The sequence below is a fragment of the Homalodisca vitripennis genome, chromosome X (genome assembly GCF_021130785.1).
Source record: "Homalodisca vitripennis isolate AUS2020 chromosome X, UT_GWSS_2.1, whole genome shotgun sequence".
NCBI classification, from domain to species: Eukaryota; Metazoa; Arthropoda; class Insecta; order Hemiptera; family Cicadellidae; genus Homalodisca; species Homalodisca vitripennis.
Genome location: NC_060215.1, coordinates 8,839,895 through 8,858,700, shown reverse-complemented (window position 1 = coordinate 8,858,700; position 18,806 = coordinate 8,839,895). Strand labels below are relative to the sequence as shown.

The window sequence follows — 18,806 nt, the reverse complement described above, 5'->3', positions numbered from 1 at the left end:
CTTACCTTAATAACATGTTTCTTTCAGCTCTAATTTCTTATCATGGGAATTACAATTCATTATAAAATTGGCTTACTATATATGTATGTTTGATAAAGGATGGCAATTAAAATAGATGGTAAAAATAATAAGATAATGCTTTCATTTATAACACGATAAATGATATGGTGATGTAGTGTCTTGGTGACTGGTTGTTTAATTTGGTTAAAACTTTATTATTTTGTAATATTAATATGGCTTTTCTTGTTTAAACTCAAGATTGGAAGATCGGTAAACTTCTTAACAATCAATTTTTACTACTGAGCATGAGTTCATTTTATTTCAAAGGTTTAAATTATTAGCCTACAAACTAACCTCTACTAGCTATTTTGCAACACAAGTATTTTGTGAAAATAATAAATTTTTTCAATTAAAACTGAAAGAAAGTTAAAAGTGTTTGTGAAATAAAATTTTGTAAACAACAGTTAACAGCTGAGTTTGACATTTACATTTTGGTGATTTGGGTCTAGGCTGAACTGAGATAATTTGTTGATAACATTTTTCTACCTGCAAAGCAACTGGTTTGATTGTGGCCAAGTAGAGCTTATCAGCAATAGCCTGTATGGCTTGATAGCTCAGTTGGTTAGAGAGATAGCCATTACTTCAGAGGTTCCTGGTTCAATCCTCACCATTGGAAATATATTTTTGCTTGTGAAGAAAATAACTTTTAATTAAATAAAACACATTTATGTGTATTGAATTATTTTTATCTGTACCCCGAGAAAGAAAACTCGTTTGTAAATAGCTTTCTTAATAATATACTGTTGATTTAACTCCAATAGCCTACACTCTCTTAATGATATACTGTTTTATCTCATAACAGAACTGTCAGTTTTCACTTTAGTTTTTATAATATGTTTGGTCTTAATGACAGAGTCTTTGCCAAAGTAAGAGGGTATCAGCCATGGCCAGCCTATATTAAAAAAATTGAAAAAAATAAATTTGAGGTGTTTTTTTGGCACTAATGAAGTTGGAATTTGTAAAGAAAATGATTTATTTGATTACAAGAGTTATAAGGATGAGATTCTCTAACCCAAAAAGAAACCTACAAATTCATTTCTGCAGGCAATACAGGAGGCAGAAAGTTACTCAAACTTGACCATAGACATGACTGTAGACAATGATGAAGAAATATTTTTATTTAATCCTGAAAATGATGAAAATAGTATTTTTTCTGAAATTACATCCCAACTGGAATTTGAAAAAAAGAAAGCTGAAACTTCATTGCGCTTGGCTGAGGAGGAGTCGGAAGAAATGTGCCGGAAATATAATGAAGATATACAGAATCTTAAAGATGAAAATTTGCAGCTAAAGAATGAAATAAAAAAAAGAGATAATGAACTGAAGAGATTTAGATTGACACAACACAAGGAGTATAAAGAAAATGAAATTTGCTATTTGTCACCTCGAGTGCTCGTCTCAACAGGGGTTCAAACTGACAGCAGTGATGAGATTTTTACAATTGATACTGACGCTCATAAGGAACTTTTACACAAAATGACACTATATGAAAATATCTTAAGTGAAAAGGAAGCTGCAATCATGCAGTTAAAAGACACCATTGATGAACTAAATGACACACCTAGACAGAGAACTGTGTTTACCCCAGTTACTCACAAAAGACACCCTAGTAGAAATAAAGCTCATTCTGAAGAGCACTTTTCCATCCAAACAGAAAATATATTTTTACTTTTAAAAGAAGATGAAATGTCTGGGGATGGTTTCAACATTCATTCTCCTGAGGACTTTCCTAATCTGGGAAATACAGTAGAAAAACATAGAGTAACCAGAAGCAATTCTTATCAAATTTCACCTGTAACTGTTGATCACGGGAACAAAACTAAAAGATCAGCTAACCAACTTAATGAAAAAGTACATTATGAGGATAATTTTGAACCAAATTGTTACAACCTCAACTGATAATCTTGGCAGACAGTCATGGGAAAAATCTCAATAACCTAGTGCAACAAAGAACTCACGTAAATGTTTGTTCATATGTACGACCTGGGGCAAGATTCAATAGTGTTGTAGAGGAGGTCAAAGAGATTTCTAAAAATTTGACCAGAAGAGATCATCTCTTAGTGATCGCAGGAACAAATAACATTGAGACCACTGGTGTTGCGCGATTTTTGGATGATGTAAATAACTTGATTAAAAACACGGAAAACATCAATCTGCTCCTGGCTACAATACCCATGCAACATGATGTTCCTCATTTGGATTTGAAAATTTCTAGAATAAACTCTGAGCTAGAGAACCTAGCAGAAAAATATAAAAATTCCCTTAAATTGCTCCCATTGCATTTATTACCACGCCATTTATTTACACTACATGGCTTACATATGAATAAAAAAGGCAAAAACAAAGTTGCAAAAATGATAGTTGAAATGATCAACCCAGCACTCCAAACTGTGTCCATGGTAGCTGAGACAACACTCGACAAGACAAGGGGCCATTCAACTGTAATGAAAACAGGCAAAATTAATGTTATTAATGCAGACATGGGAGATATTATTGAACACTTAAAAAACAACTCATCCACAGCTTTTGCCCATTCAATTTCTGCTGTTTTTGAGGATCCTAGGCACATGACAGCTGGTGTGGCGGTGGTATTTAGAAAAAAGTTCGGTAGGCCCAAAACCACAGATTATGTAAATAACAGTTTGACCTGTCAGATATGGATAAATGGTGCGACGATCTATAGTTTGGTAACCAAACCAAGGTATTTTGGAAAACCTACCACGGACAGTTATGACGAATCTTTTGAGCAACTGAAGGAAGACTTCAAAAATAAAGGTTTAAAGACACTAATATGTTCTCCAATAGGCTGTGTGCGTGACCTAATAGATCTGGAACATTTTGCCAAAAATATTGTTGAATTTCATCTGTGCACAGGAGCTACAATCGGTATAATTTCAACAGACCAGAAATCTACCAGAGAACTTAGAAAAGGCCTCTCACATGTGGTATTCCTCGAAAAACTTCAAGAGAAAATCCTGGTGGCACAAAATGTGCAAAGGCAGTGTCAGAGTCAGCATTTGTCCAAGGACTTAACCGAGGGAAACCACCAACATTCACAAAATGGCACTAAGGATGAGACTGAGAAACAAACTGTGGCGAAATCATCTGATGGGACACCATCTGAAATGCTACCAATTCTTTCAACAGGAACAAACAACAGTGAGACGCAAGTTCAACCCATCAGCCAGTGTAGAGAGATATTACTATGGTCAGTCGTGTGTCATGTGATACAGGGGAATCACAGCTGAAGCCAACCTCTGTAAACAACTCTTTTTTAGTCATAAGTACAGAAAAAATAATGCTAGCTTAGTTTCAACTAAAAATTTAAAAATACTACATCAAAATATTAGACATCTTCCTTCTGCTCTTGAATCATTGGAAATCACATTAGAAAATCTTAATCCAGACTTAGTAGTTCTCACCGAACATAAAGTGAGCTCAAGTCTAATAGGCCACATAAATATTCAAAATTATGATATAAAATCTTATTACACTAGAGAAAACTTCCAAGGAGGAGGTGTAATGATTCTTACAAAGAAAAATCTTTTAAAATTTAAGTCAGTAAATCTTAAAATAGTTTCAGAGCAAATGGAAGACAAAGTTTTTGAAATTTGTATGGTGGAATATGTAGAAAAGAATAGAAAAATGCTGTTGTTGGGATTTTATAGATCACCAATTACTTCAAATGAGTGTATTTTTGTTAACAAACTAAATTTAATCTTGGAAGCTCTATGTTCTAAATATAAAGATATAATGATTATTGGAGATTTTAATATAGATATGACTAAGAATACATGTACTAGTAGGGAAGTAAGTAATATACTAACCACCTACAGCTTTTATTATCTTGTTGACTTTCCAACCCGTGTAACAGAACAATCAGCAACTGTTATTGATAATGCTTTTACTAACATTGATATTTCATTGATAAAGATAGTTGGTATTAATACACAACTATCCGATCATGATGCTCAATTAATCGAAATCAATATAGGTGCCCATGAGAACAAAAAAGAAAACAGATTTATTTTTCAATATTCTAGACATTTTTCAGAAGAAAATATTTCAAATTTTCTGATAGCTCTGAGTAATGAATCGTGGCTTGATGTATATACATCTGATGTGTGTAATAAATTTGGAATGTTTAACAACATTTTCCTATATCATTTTAATATTTGTTTCCCCAAATTATTAGTTAGGAAAAATGTCAATCAAAAATCTTGGATTACAGATGACCTGAAATTGGATAATGCTGAGTTGATCACTCAAAGTAATTTGGCACGACTATCAAAAAATAAAAATATACAGAATAGCATCAAACAGAAAAACATTGAATTTAAAAGAAAAATATTACAAAACAAAAAAGCATTCTATGACCACAAAATTCTAAATTCAAAAAATGTGATAGGTGATACCTGGAAAATTATTAGTAGAGAGGTTGGAAATAAAAACAAAACAAATGAAAACATTACAATAAGTAATGAAGGAGAGCTTTACACTAATCCTGATAAAATAAGTGAACTTTTTCTTAATCATTTTACAAAAAATGAAAATTTACAAAAGAGCTTGTGCTCTCAAAACACCTCTGAGGAAGACCATAGTAATAGTAAGCTGTTCCGGTGCAAAGAAATTGATTACAAGACCCTAAATAAAATCATTTCAAGTCTGAAAAACAAATACAGCTGTGGATATGATGATGTACCAATAGCCATTATTAAAAAAGCTAAGACATTTCTGTTAAAACCACTATTGCACCTATTAAACTCCTCATTAATTACAGGGACATTTCCAGAACAATTAAAAATAGCTAAAATTATACCAATTCACAAAAATAATTGTAAAAATGAGATGGATAATTATCGTCCAATTGCCTTACTGCCAGCATTTTCAAAAATTTATGAACGCGCCATGTCAGACCAGTTACTTGATTACCTTGAAAAAAATCAGTTGCTGGATTCTTTTCACCATGGCTTCAGAAAAGGCAAGTCAGTCAAAACAGCAGCATTGGAATTCATAGAATCAGTTATAGATTCCATTGATAATTCAGAAAAAGCTCTTGGGATATTTTTGGATCTTAGCAAGGCATTTGACAGCATTTCACATGAAATACTGCTAAAACGTCTTCATAATTTGGGAGTAAAAAATTTTGCGTATAATTGGTTTGAATCCTATCTGCTAAATAGGAAACAATTTGTTCAAATTACACATTTAAATAAAAAGAACTTCAAAAGTATGCATAATTCAACAGTCAAGACTACTAAATTTGGTGTGCCCCAGGGCTCAATCTTGGGTCTAATTCTTTTCATCTGTTACCTTAAAGGTGTACCACAACTAGAGGGAAACAGTCAAGTGGTTTTCTATGCAGATGATGCAAATTTAAAAATATCGGCCAGCTCCAAAGAAGAAATTGAAATTCTTTCTAGTTTAAATATTTCCACCATGAATACTCGTAGTTACTTTAAAAAGAACAATCTTCATATTAACCCAAATAAAACTAATTTTATCACTTTCTCTACTCAACAAGGAAAATCATATAACCCAATAATAAAATTAGATGACCAAACCATATCACAGGTCAGTAGCTCAAAATTTCTAGGTTTGGTAATAGACCAACACCTAAGTTGGACAAATCATGTAACAATGATATTGCCAAGAATATCATCTGGTTTGTATGCCCTTCGAAAAATGTCTTTGATATGCAGCTCAAAAACATTGAAAATAATTTATTTTACATACATACATTCAATAATTTCATTTGACATAAGCCTTTATGGTGGGACTACAAATAAAAATATGGACTCTATTTTAAAGACTCAAAACCAGGCTATAAGAATCATTTTAAGATGGGGTCATAGTAATTCAGTTAAACAGCATTTTTCTACATTAGGAATACTAACTGTGTATAGTCTTTACGTTTTTGAAACTGTCTTAAGCATAAAAGAAACCTTTCATAACCATTTAAAACTAGGACACCATCATCAATATTCAACAAGAAACAAAAACAAGTTGTGCTTAGAAAAACATAATTTGCAATTTTATTGCAAAAAACCCTCATACATGGGTGCAAAATTTTATAATAATCTGCCTTCTAGTATTCAATCAGAGCCACATTTAAATAAATTTAAATAAAGTCCTTCTGAAGCAGTATCTAATAAAAAGAGCCCTATATAGCCTGGAAGAGTTTTTTTGAGCCGTGTATAATACTTGCTTAACTTTCTTTAACTTAATTAGTCACATTTAATATACTTACATTAGCAAACAAAAAAAAAAACTTTTGATATTTTGATACACTTAACATATAAATAAATAAGACAATATTAACTAAATAAAAAGCTAACTAACAATTTAAAATGAATTATCTACAGTTAATACATTATTACCATAGATTAAGACTACTTTTATGTTAGATAACTGGCACTATATTTTGTATTATTCTATAACTCTGTACAATATGTGATACAATAATTTTGACACTATTCTATGTACAATACCTGTACTCTCTTATGAATAAAGAAGTTTTGAATTGAATGATCAACACGAAAAATTGGTACTAATATATTTATAGTTACATGTTATCACAGCAACGCATAACAAATTATGATTCCATAAAATTCTGATTTGATTAAAATAAATGTAAATTATTAATTAATAGAGTTTACTTCAAACCTTAAAGCATCCTTGTAGTGCTCCAATGCCTCGGTAATGTTAGGTGATGTTTTTGCCAGATTGTAGTGTACTTTGGCATTCAGTGGACAAACCGCAATAGCAGATTGGAAGAGGTCACGTTCATTGGCCCACTGCACTGTGCGCAAGTATGAGCGCACACAGAACACTAACACAAGTAATGCCAGACAAGAGGAAACAATCTGAAACACCAAAAGTAGTCTAGCTGAGAACTAAATTCTTACTAATACGAGTATGTAGAGTATTACACAATTTTTTACATATGTTCAACCAGTGGTTTGCCAAAGAGAAAATTTTTGAAGAGAAACACTGCTTGAAAAAGTAGAGAGCTTTACAATCATGATACATTCACTCCGTTACTGCATTGAAAAGTTTGATTCAACACAGGCCAGTGTTTATTCATTACTTTTTTTAAAACATCATCTTTAGAGCAGTATGCCAACATAAAACCTTGTGTTATTCTTTTAGAGATCACCATTTAAATTTCTTAATACGGTAAAGAAAACATTAAGAAAAGATTTGATGACTAAATCAACAGTGTGTGAGTGGAATAAATGTTTTTATTAGAGTCGCAAAAACGCTGAAGATGATCTTTGAAGAGGCAGGGCCCATCCATGTTTGTTAGACATGACAAGTTGACTGCATTCAAAAACGCTGAAGATGATCTTTGAAGAGACAGGGCCCATCCATGTTTGCTAGACATGACAAGTTGACTGCATTCAAAAACGCTGAAGATGATCTTTGAAGAGGCAGGGCCCATCCATGTTTGCTAGACATGACAAGTTGACTGCATTCAAAAACGCTGAAGATGATCTTTGAAGAGACAGGGCCCATCCATGTTTGCTAGACATGACAAGTTGACTGCATTCAAAAACGCTGAAGATGATCTTTGAAGAGGCAGGGCCCATCCATGTTTGCTAGACATGACAAGTTGACTGCATTCAAAAACGCTGAAGATGATCTTTGAAGAGACAGGGCCCATCCATGTTTGCTAGACATGACAAGTTGACTGCATTCAAAAACGCTGAAGATGATCTTTGAAGAGGCAGGGCCCATCCATGTTTGCTAGACATGACAAGTTGACTGCATTCAAAAACGCTGAAGATGATCTTTGAAGAGGCAGGGCCCATCCATGTTTGCTAGACATTGTGTGTTATGGAGTACAATAACTATTGATGCTATTGTGTCTGAATATTACAGTAAACTTCATTTTGATTTGGTGTAAACATGCATTGTATTTGTCAGTGCAGGGTTGTAGAAATGTTATCCCCTGCAATGACATATCAGTGGCATGATTTCTTATTAACTCATAAAGATAATGCTTTGGGCTAAAAGGTGTCAGCCATAAATGTAATGTTGTAATGTATGGGATATTTAACAACATACAAATTAAATAATGTAATACTCATGTTAACCTAAACATAAAATTCTAATCTAATCAGAAATCAAAAATCAGAAAACTTTATTCAATTTCATCAAGAAAAGAATAGGTGTCAAAGTATTGCAATATGAAATAATTTACATTACATGTCATGTTTTAATGAAAACTGTTTATTGAAGTCTTGAACTCGTCAAGGGTGTAGATGGATCTGTCTTTGAGCCAATTTAGCAGTCTTCTTTTTAAGGTTTTGGTGTCACAATTTTTGAAGTCTTGAGGAAGTAAGTTGAACAGCTTTGCCCCAGCGTAGCAAGGTTTCTTGGAGAAAAGTGCTGTCCTGTGTATCGGTAGGGAGAAGTCATTACCATGTCGCGTGTGATGATCATGGACAGCACTCATTCTGGGCAAGTTCCCACGTGAGGCTGCGTGATTGATGACCTCGATGATGTAGATGGACACCACTGTGAGAATTCCAAGAGACTTGAAGGTTTCTCTACAGCTATCCCGAGGTTGAAGACCAGCCATGACCCGAACAGCACGCTTCTGTGCAATAAGGACTCGTTCAAGGTTGTCCATTGTAGAGCCTCCCCAGAGGATTATCCCATAACGAAGGTGGGATTCAAAGATGGCATGATATGCAGTTTTTGTTGCAGTTGATGTGGCTACTGCCTTGATTCTCTTCAATGCAAAAACTGCAGAATTGAGTCTAGAGCATAACTGATCCACATGATCTTTCCAGGAAAGACATTCGTCCAGTATAACACCCAAATGTTTGGTTGTCCCAACCCGTTGTAAGTCTGGAGGCTCAGTCAACTCATCTTTCAGCCTTCCCAGTGCTAGGAGTTTTGTCTTAGAGGAGTTAAAAACAAGATCATTGTTATCACAGTACTGTTGTGCCATGCTCACTGAAATATAGGTGTTAATATCTAAGAGCTCAGAAGAGTTACTGCCAGTCAACAGGACAGTGTCATCAGCAAACATGATTGGATAACATTGATTTTCGAGGTATTTTGGCAAATCTGAAGTGAAAAGTACAAACAAGACCGGGCCCAAAACCGAACCTTGAGGGACACCTCGTTTGACCATTTGTGGTTTGGACCTTACAGTTCTCTCAAATCCACACTGCACTTGTTTTATCTCGACTATCTGGCATCTCTCGCTGAGATAACTTTGAAACCACCTCAGTGTGCTTCCCTCAAAGCCCAGAGATTCGATCTTTTGAATTATTAATCTGTGGTCTAGGGAGTCAAACGCTTTGCTGAGGTCAAGAAAAACACTTGTAACAGTGATTCCTTTCTCAAGGTTGTCTATAATTTGTTCTACTAGGTCAATTAGTGCACTTGTGGTTGATTTTCCGGATATGAAACCGTGTTGTCTTTCAGGTAGAAGGTTGTTGATATTTAAGTGATCCAAGAGCCTTACCAATACTATTTTTTCAATAATTTTAGAAATAGTTGGAACAAGAGATATGGGTCTGTAATTTTGAACCTCCTGTTTGCTTCCATTTTTGTGGAGAGGATACACTTTAGATGTTTTTAATTTTGTAGGAAATTCACCCTGAGACAGAGACTTATTAATGATGTTGGTAAGAGGCTTGCTAATCTCATTAATACAAAACTTTATCATCTTAGAGTTAATACCATCAACCCCCGCAGACGATGTTGATTTCAGCGAAGAAACAATATTTAAGACCTCCTCATGTGACGCAAGCGGCCAGTTGGCAAGTGTTTCTCCTTGAAAAGAGTTATTCAACTGAGCAACATGTGATCTTCGAGTGTTAGTATTGTGTAACAAATTCTCAGCTGCAGTGGCAAAAAATGTATTGAAGTGTTCAGTTACTTTGTCAAGATCACTGTCCACCTCTCCTGAAATTTCCAGCCGCCAAGTGGTCACTGGGGTTTCTGTAGAGGATGATCTCTCGTGGTTGATGATGCTCCAGATGGCTTTTGATTTGTTGTCGGATCTAATGATGAAGGTCTCATTTGCCTCTTGTCTTAAAGTCCTCAATTTCAGGTCGTAATCCTTCTTCCTTTGAAAGGCAATTACTTTATCCTCTTCTCTTCCGCTTGACATAAAGCTTTCTTGAGCCTCAATGAAGCTTTTCCTGAGCTCTATAGCATCTGGATGGTAGGTTACTTGAGGCTTGGCTCCGGTTGGTTTTCTTCGAGACGTCTTAAGAGGACAGGCAATGTCCAGAGCAGCTGAAAATGTGGCTATAAAGTTAGAGTAGGCACGTTCTGCACTGTTTTCTTGGTACTCTTTCCCATGATTGCAGTGCAAGCAGGCTTTTCAGATGTGAAAGATTGTCTTCATTTAAGTGCCTTCTAGTTGAGGTTGAAGACTTTTTAAGGCGAGATGGAACTTCCAAGAAACACAGCTGTCCAGTATGATCAGAAATGCCTGTATTTGTTACTTGAACTCTTACTTCATGAGGCTTTAGGTTGGTGCATACAAGATCGATGGAGGTGGCAGAGGTACTAGTTATTCTGGTAGGGGGTAGTGGTAATCTTGAGATATTCAGAGAAGCAAGCATTTCACATAGAGCCGTATTCTCTCTTGAAGTTGTTAAGTTGTTGATGTTGAAGTCTCCGAAAATGCAGATCCTACTGTTGTTTGTGGGTATTTTCTCTAGTGCATCAGCTAAGTGCAACAATGAGATGTCAAGAGAAGCATTCGGGGGACGGTAAATTCCAAGTATGTAAAGATGTCTTCTCCTATCCAAAGTTACCTTTACCGCACACATTTCGCAACGGAGCTCTTCACAATGGCTGCTTAAGTCGAAACATTCTGCCTCATTAGCCATATTTTTGCTTTTGTATATGGCCACACCCCCTTTCAGGTGATTTTCTCTGCAGTATGCAGCAACCAAAATGTAATTTAGCAGGCACACGTTTTCCAGAGTAGTCAGATTCAGTCCATGTTCTGTGAGTACAACAAAGTCGGGTTTATCCAAGTCTAAGAGATGGTTCAATCTGTCAATTTTATTACCAAGTCTGTCAACATTTTGATGAAAGACTACAGTATTCTGCCGTGATGAAAGATTGTTGTGGCCCAAGTTGAGTTTACAAACGTTTTGTCTCGAGTTTTTTTTCTCTGAATAGGGTCTAAAAAATGCTGACTATTGTGGGACTCGATTGGTTTTATAAGGGGTGGTGTGACTAGGGTTTGGGTGGAAGTTTCTTCAGATCGTGGAATATCTTGCCTGAGTTCAGAGTCATTGGACCGTTGGCAAACAGAGATTTTGTTTTCTTGATCCTTGAGGCTGGGATTTCTTGTAGTTGACACATTTTCCATGTTTGAATTGATAGCCCAGGAAAATCTCTTCGTAGGTATAAGAGAGGAATCATTTCTGAACGATAAAGCATCCTCAATATTTTTCAGAAAGAACTCCTCTAACGTCTCCCCAGATGCTAACTTCTTTGCTGTGTAAGGAGGTAAAGGCATCTTTTGTCCAAGATTGGTCCCTTGTTCTTGTGAAGAGTTTTTGTCCCAGTTCAGTTTTTTAGGCGAGGTTTGTCTGTCTCCTCCTGTTTCGACCTGGGTCAGTCTTGTTGACGATGTTGGTCTGTCTTTTTCTGTTATGGATTGAATCAGTTTTTTTCGGTGAGGTTTGTCTGTCTCCTCCTGTTATGGATTGAATCAGTTTTTTCGGTGAGGTTTGTCTGTCTCCTCCTGTTATGGATTGAATCAGTTTTTTAGTTGAGGTTTGTCTGTCTCCTCCTGTTTCAGCTTGGGTCAGTTTCTTTGATGAGGTTTGACTGTCTAATCCAGGTACAGTTAGTGTCTCGAAGGTAGAAGAAATTGGAGATGAAAGCAGGTTATTTGAAGGGGGACAAAGAATTGAAGGTGTTACAAATGTTTTTGGACTGTACTGCTCCTGTGGCATGTCATGTTCGATGTTTTGACAAATGTTTAGCTTAATTTTTGACTTTATGTTACCAAGAAAAGATCTTAGGTAAGCCCTTGCTGCACCTTCCAGATCAGAGATCTTCATTACAAGTTCTTCAGATTCAGTCTTCATCAAGCCAATCATTTTGCCTTTCTCATTGACCTGCAAGCTTAAGCTTTCCTCTCTAGCAACCAAGTCAACAATCCTTGTCCTTAGACCATTTCTTTCAACCTCGTCACAGGTAGCTTTCTGACTAAGCTCATCTAATTTTGTGGTTAACCGCTTAATTTTGTCTTCAAGTTTGGCCTTTTTGGAATTTAAGTCAGTAATAGTAATGAAGTAATGATTTTTTTCACTTTCAGCTTGTTCTAGCAAGTCCTGATTGATAGAGAGTTCTTTTTCAAGTTTTTTGTTTAAATAAATTATGTCTTGTTGCAGATTATGATTTTTCTCAGTTAATTCATGAATAATATCCTCAGCTGCTTTTAGTCTGTCTTCAATCTCCAATATGCCTTCACCTGCTTTTGCCTTAAGTTCATGTAATTCTTGTTTTAAAAGCATATTTTCATTCAATAAAGCATTACCTACCTCAGCAGCCAGAGTGAGTGACGTTTCATGATCCAGGCTATCTACTACTTTTAAGTCATGAATTTTTTTCTCTAGGTCAATGATATCATTGCTGACGTCAGTTTTGTTTAAACAACTGTTACACCTCCACAAGTCAACCTCAGATTTTTCCATTTTCTTGAGCCTGCTGTCTGGCCAGTTTAGACATCTGGAGTGATACCAGGATTTACACTGCCCATTACAGTATATACCAAGATGTTTGACTCCTATAGAACAAATTCCACAGGGGTATTTGGACATGGTTACAACAGACACAGATTCAAAAAAACAATAGTAGTAAGGGTTATGGTTTTAAAATTTGCTGTTAATCAGTTCTGCAACTTGTCATGCTATACTGTAAATATGCAATATGGAACGGTATTGTAAGTAGCAGTTAATGAAATGTTGAGTATGACAGATGGTAATAAAGCTACACCTCTATGCAAATAATACTGAATAAGAGGCTTATATATTAATGATCCTATATAACAATGTCAAATCTATGAAATCAGCAGTACAATACGATAATTCTTAGAGTATCATTCTGCAGTCAGTTGAGAGGTGTTGTGGTGGATCAGCACTGCTTATGGATTGTGCAGTACAGCAGCTGGCTGAATTGCTGTAGGTCAGCGCTGACAGTGCTGACACAGTGTCTGGGTCAGTGCTCTAGTTACAGGTGGCCAGGCAGCTGTGTGTCAACACTTTGCGATGTGGAAGTTGGATGTGTGTTTGGATCAGGTGACGTGTTCCAAACCAATTGAGTGTTGGCAATTCCTGTGACGTCACTGTATATGATTTGTTTTCTTTTAACTGTAATAAGTTAAGCTTCATTGAGTTAGTAGCTTAGAAATGTGTTAGTTTTCCTAAGCAAGATTAGTCCTCTGAGGTATAATTATCTGTTTATAATAAAATCTTGATGTTACAACCTATTAAAAGTAGGCCAGAGCTCTTGAGTGTCTGAGTTATGTTAATATTTCTTCAGAATGGTAAGTGATTTTGTAAGTATCTTAGTATAATATGACTCACAGTACTTGGTGGTGTTGATGAGAATAGGAACTTTTGTTGGTATGTCCTAATTCACAACAAAAATAACACTTTTCCTGGAGCTGATTAACACTTGTTATGCACTAGTCGGCCATGTTGGATTGGTATTGACATCTAAAAACATTCTACGGTAGACAGGTATTAATTGTAATTGATGAGTAATAGTACATCGGTAATTGAGAAATGGTGTAAACTGAAATATGACTGACATGTTTAATATCATGTTAGCATTCATTAGTTTTAAAATGCATGCTTAATATTACATTTAGAAACTTTTGTAGAAAATCAGAACTACGCAAAAATAGAACTAAGTTCAGAGGATTTGAATCTGTCTCCCTCATCAGGTGTCAAAAAAATGTAAGGCATAAGATCAAGTATGCACTAATATGAAAAAAATGTAGTAATGAACTCACCAAAGTTACATATAACAACTGAGAGTCAAAGGTGTTCGTTTTCAAGTGAACTTTGCTGCACATTTGTTCCATGCAGTCGGTGCTTGCTCCCGATCATCTTGGACCCTCAGATGTATGTTTGACTTTTTTTATGTATTAAGTCACGTATAACAACTGAGGATACCTGAGGGTCAAAGGTGTTCGTTTTCAAGTGAACTTTGCTGCACATTTGTTCCATGCAGTCGGTGCTTGCTCCCGATCATCTTGGACCCTCAGATGTATGTTTGACTTTTTTTATGTATTAAGTCACGTATAACAACTGAGGATACCTAAGGGTCAAAGGTGTTCATTTTCAAGTGAACTTTGCTGCACATTTGTTCCATGCAGTCGGTGCTTGCTCCCGATCATCTTGGACCCTCAGATGTATGTTTGACTTTTTTTATGTATTAAGTCACGTATAACAACTGAGGATACCTGAGGGTCAAAGGTGTTCATTTTCAAGTGAACTTTGCTGCACATTTGTTCCATGCAGTCGGTGCTTGCTCCCGATCATCTTGGACCCTCAGATGTATGTTTGACTTTTTTTTATGTATTAAGTCACGTATAACAACTGAGGATACCTGAGGGTCAAAGGTGTTCATTTTCAAGTGAACTTTGCTGCACATTTGTTCCATGCAGTCGGTGCTTGCTCCCGATCATCTTGGACCCTCAGATGTATGTTTGACTTTTTTTTATGTATTAAGTCACGTATAACAACTGAGGATATCTGAGGGTCAAAGGTGTTCATTTTCAAGTGAACTTTGCTGCACATTTGTTCCATGCAGTCGGTGCTTGCTCCCGATCATCTTGGACCCTCAGATGTATGTTTGACTTTTTTTATGTATTACTTTCTCAGTTGTCATCCATGACTTTGGTGAATTCATCACCACGTATTAAATAGATTTTTTCAATTTTTGTGCATGCTTAATGTCATGCCTTGGAATAAAGAGGATCCAATCCTGACTGTGGTAATCTATTTTTCTAACATATAACAATGAGCGAATGTTATTCACCTATCAAATCATTAATTATAAATGTTGAAATAGGAAACTGAGCAAATACTAATCTTGAATTTAGAAGTGTTATATTTCTGTATTTATATATATATATATATATATATATATATATATATATATATATATATATAATACCTTATTATTGTAAATGTACATAACAATCCTGTTTTATTTTTCAGCCTTTATTAATGAAACAAGTTTAAAATATTAAACTTTTTTTAACTTTCCCTCACATCGTTTTTGTTAGTTGTTGTTTATACTATACCTAAAGTTCTTATATGTTATGAAATAAATAAGTTATATTAACAAGAAAACGCAATGCTCATGTTTTTCTCAATCCTTTTCATATGCCTCATGTTGCTTATTTACATTTGATAAGAATAAAATGTAAAACATTGCAATGTGTTCATTTTTCTATCTGATATTTTCAGTAAAGTGGTAAAGAATCAAATTAACATGAAATATTATTAATTAATTTATGTCTTACATATATTTAACATGTGGTTAAATTTATATTCCACATCAAATACAAATACACTCGAATTAAAGTTTGCTTTATTTAAAGAAATAACTGGGCATATTCCATGTTCATAAATAATAAATGCTAGTATCATAGAATTCCTGAGAAAACTTATTTCTAAAACATTACAATGGAATGATATTTTATCAGAATGTTATCAAATCTTGCACTAAAATCATTTTTCCAAAGCTTAGTTAAATGTGAAAAATAATATATGCGTAGAATTGTAGAATATCTATGTGAATGGTAGATTGTTAATTATAGTTACCAGCTGCCAAATCTTCATACCAGAGAGTTTCCGTATTCCAAGAGCAATGATCAAACAAAACCCCAAAGATGGGACAAACAGATTTCGCTCAGCTATCACAAACCCCACACGGAAAAACAGGTTAGAGGCAGGCAAAAAAGAAAAAATCATGAAGCTAAGTGCCATCAGCAACTTCCTGAAAATATAAAAATAATTATCAATAAATATTTCCTTGTATAACAAAAAATATAATACATTTTCTTATGTTGTCAGGATTAAAATCAAGGTATGGTTATGTATGTTGAGACAACTCAAACCCAAATTTCCATAGATGTTTCCGAATATTTACCCATTCTTTGATTCCTGCAGCAAAGTTGTTTAGTTAAGAGTGTGCGATCGGTTCTTGGTTGGCTCATTTGCATTCAGATAACATCCTTAAAGAGTGAATATGTTTTTAACGTTTGCTAATTTCACAAGGTTTACAGGTATTTAAGGTACCATATGACTTTTGAACAATTTTGTAATTGGCACCAAGGAGACTGTTATGAATAAGAATGATTTTTACAGTATGTATTTTGACCATGACTTCAGGGAATCACTTGTTTCTCAACGATTTAAGACTTAAGTAACTGACTTTTTAAATCAAATGTAATCTAAGAAAATCAGACGTTTTAAAATAAAATACTATCTAAAGAATACAATTTTATGAAAAAAAAAAACAAGTCACTCCCTTCAGTTGTATTTCATTTTCATATTGAAAATATTTCATATCCATACCTTCCTTAAGCCTGGTTGTAAGAACCACATAATACTACTTTAAATTCCTACATTGCCTTCTAGAATGATCAAACATTTATCTTGCATTCAGGCTTAAAGAGCTGTGAATAAAAAAAGTGTTATTGATAAAAAATATTAATCTAACTGAACAGCAATTAAATTACCTTAAAACGTAAGTCTGTATATTTCTACACTTTAACAACACAAACGGTGCTAAACATCAATCCATTGAGGTAAACATATGTTCTGGTTACGTGGTGCTCGGCCGAGACCAAATGCTGAGTCAGGTGCTGGTTATGCTGTCAGCATTTGACATTACACTGTTCACGATATTTTCACTAGATATAGTTGGTATATCTTTTACTAATTGTTTAGATACCACAAACAAATAAGTAATTTCGTTTTCATACTGTGGCTAACCTGATTTTTCAATATTTTTTGTCTGTTTCGCTGCTGATCAGCTGTTAGCTCATCTTGTACACTGTGTTCTCTGACTGATTGTTTACATTATGTGTAATGATGGAGCGTGAAAACTTGCATGAAGTATTGTACAGTGATTGAGAGTATAATTGAAGTGACAGTGATAGTGATGAAAGCCTTGAAGATTGTGATCTAGAAACCCTTTCACTAATTTAGTTGTAGACGACTGAGACCCTGAGGATGGAGTTTATCTAATATTTCTAATATAAAAATGACTTATCTGCATCCAGTGTTGTGAAGTATGAATCTTAACACAGAATAACATAGTTTCCATAGCTACTGACTTTTGTGTGGATCTTTGATATATAATAAGACATTACATGTTTACAAAGTTGAATCATGTTATGGTCAATGAATATTCAATTTAGTAAGAAAGTTATCAAATACATCTGAGATCTAAGTTCTTTTTCAGAAATGTACTTCATTAGATAAACAGCGGGAATTGTTGCTGTAACTTGAGATCTCATAAATTTATAAACTTAATAGCATCATGGCTATGAATGGTCTTAACTGTGTTTTATGTAAAATTATTATCATACTTAGGTGATTTCATTATTAAAACTGTAAACAGTTGAGAATACAATACAGCACAATTATCTCTATAATATTAAATGCACTTTATTCTACAATTAAAAAGTAACTGTTTTCTGTAACATGGAACTCTAAACACAATACCTATATAATATGAAATGTCAGATGAGTAAAAAATATGGAGGCAATGGGTGAACAGAAGCTGCACAAGCAGCAGTATTAGTGGTGCCAGATGGTAAAAACAGTTCTTTTTTCCTTCTCAGTGCCTATAATCACTGAGTCAGTGGCAGTTTGAAACTTTTTTGTGTTTTATTGACTTCCAGTACACTGTTAATGAGTGTTTTCATGGTTATTAAATGTATTGGTAGCTATTATAAGTGTGCCAATTACTTTGTGTGAGTATCAATAAATTGTACTATACTTGATATTGTGATTCCTTACTCGGACAAACTCGAGTCTAATAAGGTTTGTTCAAGTCCACAGTCATCCGGGAGTAAGATCTATAGTTGAAACCGTTACATACAACTACTTTACAACTTAAAAAAAAAAACTGTGATTGGAAAGTTCCTGAGAAACTCTAACATTAGGTAAAATGGTATACTATGCGCTGAGGCCTGCGTTGTAAATGAGAGAACTGTTAACAACATAAGCAAAGAAGCTAAGCTGTCTGAAAAAGATGGAAATTCATCATTAGAAATTAAGTTTTCAATGCCAGGAAAACAAAGAAATCTATAATCAAAAATAATAGGACTTGATGATCTTGAAAAAGATCTTTTGAGACGAAAAGTCCTTTCAAACTACGACAGAGAAGAATTTCATATATTAAAAAAATCACGCAGTATCTCAAACAAAAACTTGATTACAATGTATCCGTAACTTCAACAAATATATCATTAAGGCATTTTGGTTTCAGGTACCAAAAAACCATGGTACCTGATGATGGTAGAAATGTTTTATTGTAACAAAATGATATTGTAGCGGCTCATTTAAAGTTTTTGAGATTTGTGCTAAAGCGTAGAGAAACTGGTAGTTGTGGGCCTAATATTACCTTGATGAAACGTTGGTTAATGAAAACCATACTTGGAAATTCATATGACAGGATGCAACTAAGTCTGGTGGACTAAGGTCCCTGTTCAGCAAAGG

At 34.6% G+C, this 18,806-nt stretch overlaps 1 protein-coding gene across 6 annotated transcripts in view; it reads right to left on the bottom strand.

Moving 5' to 3' along the window:
* The window catches only part of LOC124368653 (protein O-mannosyl-transferase TMTC4-like), a 108,495-nt gene that overhangs the window by 32,980 nt on the left and 56,709 nt on the right, over positions 1-18,806 (bottom strand). For 5 of the 6 annotated variants that reach the window (XM_046825898.1, XM_046825900.1, XM_046825897.1 and 2 more), the window contains 2 exons: positions 15,897-16,071; positions 6,727-6,926 (listed from right to left, as the gene is read on the bottom strand). In XM_046825898.1, coding sequence (XP_046681854.1) covers positions 6,727-6,926; positions 15,897-16,071 — 375 coding nt within the window. The remainder of the gene's footprint in view (positions 1-6,726; positions 6,927-15,896; positions 16,072-18,806) is intronic. The other variant, XM_046825902.1, reaches the window with a different exon arrangement.